At 43.3% G+C, this 8,841-nt stretch overlaps 1 protein-coding gene across 1 annotated transcript; it reads right to left on the bottom strand.

Moving 5' to 3' along the window:
- Nucleotides 1–752: 752 nt before the first annotated feature.
- Nucleotides 753–1,631, bottom strand: LOC136446426 (zinc finger MYM-type protein 3-like). The gene has a single exon (XM_066444783.1). The coding sequence runs from the start codon at nucleotides 1,629–1,631 to the stop codon at nucleotides 753–755; it is 879 nt and encodes a 292-aa protein (XP_066300880.1).
- Between the last annotated feature and the right edge of the window lie 7,210 nt (nucleotides 1,632–8,841).

Genomic DNA, 8,841 nt, shown 5'->3' with positions numbered 1-8,841 from the left:
CAATTTAAATGAAAACAAAGCAAAGTCATAACAAAACAAACAAAAAATAGTGCAGGTTTATACATGAAAGCAAAGCCCATGTGTCTATAGCTAAGATCTACAGCTTAACTAAATAAAAAGTATGCACTGCAGTAAAAGTTAAAGGATTGGCGGGGATGAAATACAGTTGTCTTGAACATAACAGTCTACAAGTCCGAGACAATCTTAAGTCCGTTTGGGTGGCTGATGGACAGTCTGCCTCCAATGTTACCTGCAGCTGTCTCCTTGACAGTAGCCTGAGTGGTGCCGGTTGGTGCGTCCGTTTTCTTGTCGGGATCAGGAGACTGTTCAGTTTGGGGTGGCTCTGGTGGTTGGAGACTGCCGCTGACTTCTTGCAGCAGGCTTGATGGCCGTTTGTATGTCCGGACGGCGTTGCTCCTATGTCCCGTTCGGGACATGATGGTCTTCTCGTCAAAACCTGCCGCAAACATCTGTGTTGCACATGTCACCTTCCCGCTGTGGTTTGTGAGGTTTCGGCCCTCCATGGAAAACCGGCCTTGGTGCACATCGACTTGATGTAAGTTCCCAGAGTGTTCTTGCCGACCACCTGTAGCGAAAACTTGGGCATGGTGGACGTTGCAAGTGGCCGTCAGTAGACGCTGCTTTTTTCTCCGGCAAAGAGTTTATGTACGTTTCAAACAGGTTCACGACACACCTTGTGTTGGTATTGTCTGCGTGCTGCTTGATGGACTTCACATCCACCTTCCGTTGGTTCAGTCCCCCTGCACGTTCTTGCTTATCCTGCCTGTGTACTGTATGTACCGCCCGCTGACATCACTTCCAAACTTGTACTGCTCGACCTGCAGCCTCCGGTGCTCGTCCATCCCCCTCAGCCCGAAGACTTTGCAGTTGTAGAAAAACACCCCGTGAGACAGTCCCATGGAAGTGTGCGTAGAAATTGTACCAGACGTCCATAGCTTGTCCTCGTCCTCCATTGTCAAGGGGTCAGCCTGGCGCTTCTCAAACCCCACTCCCTCTGCCTTCAGTTCTTTCATCCGTGCGGTCATAGCTTTACGGTACTCGGCAAATCTGATGTCTTTCTTGTCCAAGAAGTTGACGTCATGGCTGCCAAGCTCTTCTCTGAAATGACGAATCAAGCCACATATGATGCCATACACCGAACTTGCTGGGTAAGGCTCCCCGTCAACGCGGCGCACCTCGAACACAAACCGGGAAAGCCAGAAGTTCATCTCAGCTGCTGTTGTTGTTTGCAGTGATGTTGGTACGACGTGGCACTGGTCTTGCGGGTTGATGTCGCCCACGGTGCGCTGCGAGTTGCGGCTAAGAGCCCAGCAATCCCACACAGTTTTGCCCCATCTAGTCGCTGCCTTTGTCTTCTTGGGGATGCGTGCCTGCACCTTCTTTTCTATGGCAGCTGATATCGGCGCAGCAAAACGACCTGATGAGTGGGTCTGTTTGTCGAATGGATCAGGCTGAGAACAGAACATGTCGGCCGAAATGCCATCATGCTCCAACAGAGCGGCATCATCGACTGGCTCAAGCTTGAAGCTAGTCAGGAAATGGGTCGGGCTGTGAAATTCATCCGTTGCAATGCCTACATGCTCGAGAAACTGGTCAGAGAAATTCGCCATGACTGACTCCTTAGAGATCAAGTTGGAGAATGAATCCTGGCCAGACAATCTATTTCTCACCCAAAAAGACAATGGCATTGTCATGCCAGCAAAGTGTTATAAAAACTGGAGCAGAAGCAAGTACATATTTCACACAAGCCAGCAAAGTGTTGTTAAAACTTGAGAAGAAGCAAGTACATATTTCACACAAGGCTGTGACAAAAGTGCAAAACACTACTCACAGCATAGTCATGAATCCAGACAAAAGGGGAGGAAAGGAGAGAAATGCAGCTGTATTCCCAAGGAGGTATTGCAAAACCTTGGCAAAACAAGAATCATAACTTTGACTTTTGTAAATGTGTGTATTTTGCTTCGGAAGAGGGTCATGTCTTAAGTAAGTTAAAGGATGGGCGGATTGCTCGTATATGTGGATTTGGTACAGCCCCGCACCCCCTCGGATTTTGTTGGCAGCCCTCGGGCAAAATCCTTGGGAGGGCGGTGCTGCACCAAATCCACATAAACTCGCCCCGCCCATCCTTTAACTATCACGTAGCACACGGTTGATGGAAAACTCATTGTGACCCCAGGGTGTATTTACAGTAATCAGATATTTCAAGATGAACTTGAAGTGTTAAGAAAAGATTCATTTAACCACCCAGTATAATTACAATACAAATGTACTCATTGTCAAGTACATGTAGTGTCAGTTGGAAATGCATGACCTGAATCGCAATACCAACACAGTGTTACTATCTTAACATTGTGTATTCAATCACATATGATCTCGATGAAAACAATGTAGATAAATGGACAATAGATAAATCAATACCAAACTTCATTATCTGTTGACACAAGGAACTTTATCCAGCCCTCAGTCCGCATGTTTTCCATCTGCCCATGGTACATCCTATCTGCTGTGCTGAATGAAAGGACCTGAAAACAATTCATCACAGTATGGCCAGTATGTTTTCCGGGTCTAATATGCTGCATGGGGCAAGAACCTTATATGCATGTGAGTCGCCCTGAATGCATTGTCTCATCAATTATGAATACAAAGCATGTAACAAGTATTGAAATATTTTCCTAATTTTTTACTCAGGTCGTTTCCAAAATGGAAGGAATTTCTGCCCGCCACATTGAATCATTATTGTTGGGGTTCAAATGGGAAAGTTCTTTATACCTTTATAACAGGAAAATAAAACGGTCAAAGATATAGTATAAAGCAGTGTTGATTTCATTGCAATCAACTCATGATAACTGTACACAGAGCGTTTTTCAGCCTCAAATACAAGGGCATATTTGTTTGGAAATGGGCGGAGAAATATGCCAAAACTTCTTATTCCGATGTTGTACAACTGCCCAGCACGCATGCGCATATGCTGGGACCATGCCATTCTTACACAGGGGTGTTTCTACATTGCTACACACGCCCCCTCTAAATGAAATGGCGTCCCGACATTCTTGTTATACAAGGCGAATAACTGCCACGAACGATAGATGTGCTTCATAGCTACAACTACTGTTAAAGCTCCGATATTTATAATAAACAGAACATGTAACTTTTGAAGGATATCTCTGCGTTATTACTGTCACAACACTAGGTAACATTGTCTATTCTACATGGTATTAACTCTTCCATCTCTTCCACATTTGGCACATTGTACTCAAGGTAGATAACTCTGCGTTATTACTATCACAATAGATAATATTGTCTATTCTACATGGTGTTAACTCTTCCTTCTCTTCCACATTTGGCACGTTATACTCAAAGTACTTTCTACTTCCAAGTCTCTACTCGGTGCTCTCTTCTTCGAACATGTGTTTCGGTAATATTAGGGGTCTACTTTACCGCTCGGTTGTAACATGGCTAACATATACAGTATGTAGCTCGATACAACGATAATACAGTCTATTCAATGTCCTAATAGCGTTCAGCGGTTAATCCATATCTTTGTGGTGTGCAGCTGGTAATCCATATAAAGTTCTGTAGGCATTCCTGTATTCCAAACAAAATGTCTATATGCAATCTTGGGTGACGCCCATAGAGGAGATAGAACGGGGAACAGCCAGTGCCCTCGTCTTTCGTGCAGTTGTAGGCATGGACCACTTTGTTAAGTGAGTCTTTCCACCTCGTTTTTTGGTGATCAGGAAGTGAGCGTAACATGGCCAGTAATGTCCTGTTGAATCGTTCAACTTGTCCATTTCCCCGGGGATGGTAGGGTGTCGTTCTGGATTGTGCAACTCGGCTCAAATTTTCCAACCACTGAAAGAGTTTGTTTTCAAACTCACCCCCTTGGTCATGATGCAGCTTCAGAGGGTAACCAAATCGTGGAATGAAGTCTTTGAAGATCTTCTCTGCAGCCGTTTTTCCTGACTTGTCCTGTGAAGAAACCTTCGACGTCATCGGTGGTACCGGCTCGGGCCGGGGTGTTCCTCGTAACCAATGGCAGCATTGCCCTTCCTTCGGAGCTCCATGGACTCGATGTTGGAAGTCACAGCTATGAGGGTCTCTCTGCCCGATCCAAGAACACCTCGGCCAAACCTCAAATACAATGCACCAACATGAAAATGCTATGCTTATCTGCCAACTTGCCGGCTAATATGAACATGTGGAACAGTAGCGATAAAACATCAAAGGTTAACCCCAAACAACATGCCTCTGAAATAACTATGTGGAGCTCAAATATGAACTCTATACCTTGTATATACTAACCTGGTGTACATTTGAAGCATTGTAGAACTCAATCTGGTACTCGATCAGGCCAAACGGCATTCTGTCCAGCTGCAGAAGTGAAATGTTGGTGCCTGGTCTCTTGGTGCTAAGGATATTTGCAAATTTGTACAGTACATTTGGTTTTGCACTATGTTGAAGGGTGATCATGGCGTCGACAGACTTTGAAAAGAAATCCGTGGGATATGTTGTTATCCCCTTGCTGTCGCCAAACCAGAGAACAGGTCATCGCCAAATGATAGGGCACAGGGGAGATTGATGACTTGAGGTATTAAGAGCACCAGGCTCCGAATGTTGCTGGTGGCAGTGCTTTGCACACTGACAGAGCTGTCTCTAGTTTGGGGTCAGTTGTACTGTCTGCTCGTATGTGTGCGCTGTTTGTGTCCCAAACGCTTGTGTTTTGCTTGAATGTTTACTGCTTGTGTGACTTGATGTGATTGTAATGTCGACGGTGTCTACTCCATACTTCTTTGCTGCCTCTTCAATTGATCTATTAAACTGGTCCCTGAAGCGTCTCGCTATGTTCCGTACTCTGTCACCTGTAACAAAGGAAATGACACACTGTTCACCCGAAAATGGAAAATTATGGAATTGAAGGAAGTCCTAAATACACATGCACTTTAAAGGAAAGCTACACAAAAAATTGAAAATCCTTCTATGTTATGCTTAATATATTCCAAAGTCAAATTTTTACTTCAAGTTGTTTCACATAAGTCCGTCATATTTCTGGGATTTGCCACAGTTTGCAACTTATGCCGTGCTGACGCCTTCTCGCCTGATAATTGAATTACATGACGTCAGTGTTTCAAATTTTTCACCTAAACAACTACTCTCTATGATAGGTATGATTGCCAAAATGTGGTAAGAATAGAAGTAGTGTTTAAGTAGTAGTGTTGTAATTTATCCTATTAAACTGTGAAGTATTTGTTATGAAATTGCTTGCACTGTCATACGTTGATATATGGCTATATGGAAATTGTAGCTTAAAATGGGGTAGGATGGTAAAGAACATTTCTTACAAAATAATGTGTAGCATGCTAGTGGCGCTGTTGTTGTTCATTATTAGCCTATAGTAGGAGTTATCGTTATGGGTACACCTTTAACTGATATCATTACCGGAGATGTTTGGTCCAAGTGAGTTTTCATTGCTGTTATTTGCCGCTGGATATCATTGCTTGATGTCTGGAGACTTTGGTAGAGTTTGAACAATTCGATGTTGAAGGTTTGAATGGTGTTTTTTTTTGGCTTGAGTTTTTTTTTTAGCTTGGTTTTCTTACGTTTGTACTTGATGTTGTCCTGTTTTGATGTGTCCAGTTGCTGGAGTATCTGATGAAGTAGGAAATCATGTCTATCAGGCAAACATTTTGTATAAATGTACATGTTGTCAATTGATATCATTGTCTGGTTCCATACACACATGTTGCCAGTGTAACACTAAATAGTATCACAGGTAACAGTTGGAAAGGTCTGGTAATTATTGATCAGGTTATATAATGTGAAGACATTGTTATCTTAAGAAATTTATGTGAGGAAATATGAAAATAGAATATCGTTGCTACCTTGCTGTGTTGTTCGATTGTTACTGGATGGAGGTGGATGGAGTTGGTTTCCATAGGTTCCTGGCGGCTTGATCTCTAGACATTACAATGTGGTATTTGAATAGTTGTCGTGAGGATAATTTTTTCCCAGTTTATGCAATTGATGGTTTTGGTTAAGTGACGGGGATAAGCAGATAGTGCCTGGTTTCAACCAAGCCCCGTGTCCGCTCGCCGCCTGTAACGGCTATCCACCCACGGAGCTTGGTAGGAAGCGCCGGTAACACGGGAGAACCCGCCTTTCTAAATATGGATAATTTATGCATCCGTCATCAGCCCGCCGTCCTGGCTGCCGTCGCCCGGCTTGTAGTTGCTAAGGATCGGGTTGCGTTGCTATGCGCTGATTGACATCGGCGCGCGACTGATCTATCTTTACCCGCTGTCGGAGTGGCCATCTATGAATGCGCAATTTGTGAAAATGATGTTATTTTTTCGATTTTCCGTGAAAAAATGGCGGCAACCCCGCGGAAAGACTGCGAACAGATAGTTCTAGATGGGTTTCCTGATGTCGACTGTGTCAACTGTGGCAGACCTTTTGATGGATCGATGGGAAGACATAGCAGGAACATTTTTGGAACCGATGCCGCTGTGTCAAGTGCAGGTTTCAGCATAAACAAGTGGTGGAAAGTTTGACATGCGTGGCGATATCAGTCCCAGTCTCTCAACATCACGCGATGTATCTGTGCAATGATTGTTTTTCGTCCGTGAAGTCTTTCGCTACCAACACGAGGAAAGTTCTGGAGGCCAAAGAAACGTTCCAGGTAGCGTTTCATTTCATCCAGGAGATCTCTTCTGAAGTCCATCAGACATTCTTTTAACATGTGTAGCTGATCTGCTGTGGGCTGACGATAGCTAGACGATTTTAATAAATATTTCCTCGTCAGAAAGTTCAGTTACTGATGACAGACTATCATGTTTGTTCCAGGGAAAATCGTCCCCACACTCTCTACATGTGTCACAACATGTGTCTCTATCTGACATGGCCACAGTACATGCATCAGAACTTTTTAGTTTGAAATAATCTAGTAAATAATTTCTGCGACAACTCCCATTCACCAGTTTGCAGTAGCTTGCCACTGATGGAGAACAGGAGCCCTTGGTAAGTGTTCTGCTCTGATACAGAATGAGAGAATGTGAAGGTCTACCATCCCTTCCCGCTCTCCCACTTTCTTGGTTGAAACATTCTACATTTTGGGGAGCCCCCCAGTGAATGACTGCATATACATCAGGAATATCAATTCCCATGCCAAATGCTACAGTGGCAGTTGCAACTCGTACCACAGTCAGTCAGTCTTTCTAAACTCATCCAATAGGAAGTTCTTATCGGGATCAGCAGTGCCTCGATGGAACATGGCCACACTTCTATTCTTGTAGGACTTTGTCTTATTACACTCAAGGTGATATCCATCGTCACCCAAAGAAGTCATGAACGTGTCATGTATCGAAAGGACTATGACAGTTTTGTGCTTCACGTACCTGCGAATAAAACTGTTACTAATGCAGTAGCAACTTTACTGCCATCCCGGAGAATATGCACCTCTGAACTGCAAAGCAAAGTAACCAACATCATCATACGTGGTGTCTTGCAGGCAGGTATAGCGGTGTTAAATTTGTCTCAGTTCAGTTACATATTGAATTTTGTGGCGAGCCCTAGCCTCTCTTCTGGGCACTGCAGTGGTACCTGCATTTACATAAATATAAATACGTCAATTTAAAGGCCCATAAGTATCCTTAGTTCTTTCTGGGCGTTGCTTGCCGTGGAAAAACTTGAGTCGTTATCTAAGAAATGAATACTCATACTGTTTTGCAACATAAGAACAATAAAATAATGACAATGATCTTGATGAATGTTTGAAGCAGACAGTGAATTTGTTTCCATGTAGAATCATGTTGGCGCCCTAGAAAACGAATTAGTAGGTCTGTCGAGGCTGGCGGCACAAGAAAAGGGAATAAATGATTGTTTAATGAACAATGATGCACGTTATTTAAAACCATATCAATGTTTTTTTTCTGTGATTTTGACAAGCCTTGCCACGGGCAAGGGCTCTCCTTCCGTAGTCTGGGAAATGACTTGATTGTCGTCGATACATCGATTGAGGTAGAGTCCCATCCCAATCTGAATGTCGGAGCACCAGGAGTCGCCTCCTTCCGGCCGGTGGACCTGTAAAGAAATTGATACAGAATTAAGTAGTTACCTGAGTCTCCACGAAATGAACTCTCCACATTATTTCTCTTACCGTAATATTCAGGAACTGATTTTTGTATAACTTTGTCTAGCTTTAGAAACTTCATAAGCCTGATATCTTGAATCTGATATATAGTCCACTTGCCGGTGTTTCTGCCAGGCCGTTATTGACGATAAGAGAGATGAGGCTGGCAATGGCTCTGGGTGCTTCCGCTGTGGCCTCCTCCAGAGCATCACTCAGTGTAGTGTCGGTTTTCGCTTCATGGATCTCGTCAGTCTCAACGAACGGTATGACTAAAAACGATCTACGACATGGAAAATTATTTGTATCATAATGACTTTGACCAACGTGCGGCAATATGTAAGATAAGAATTGGCGCGCACCCATTAGAAATAGAGAAAGGGAGATACAAAAAGCTACCGGTCCAGGACAGAACATGTAAACAGTGTGCAACGAAAGCAGTGGAAAATGAAATACATTTTATATGCGAATGTCCCGAATTTGAAACCGAAAGAAACAGATTATTCACGAAAGTATCCGAAATCTCCAAAAACTTTTCTACAGTAAGAAATACACAGAAACTCATATTCCTTTTAAAATCTTCCAACCCACTCATCATTGAAAGTGTGGGACTTTTTATTTTCCACTGCTTTCAGAGAAGAAATCAAACCCCGCATTAGTTCCGTAGATATAGAAACTTACTGTAGAATAGCAATATA

Source organism: Branchiostoma lanceolatum, chromosome 12 (assembly GCF_035083965.1).
Source record: "Branchiostoma lanceolatum isolate klBraLanc5 chromosome 12, klBraLanc5.hap2, whole genome shotgun sequence".
In the NCBI taxonomy this organism is placed as follows: Eukaryota; Metazoa; Chordata; class Leptocardii; order Amphioxiformes; family Branchiostomatidae; genus Branchiostoma; species Branchiostoma lanceolatum.
The sequence above is the reverse complement of the archived record's forward strand: the minus strand, read 5'-3'. Positions and strand labels throughout refer to the sequence as shown.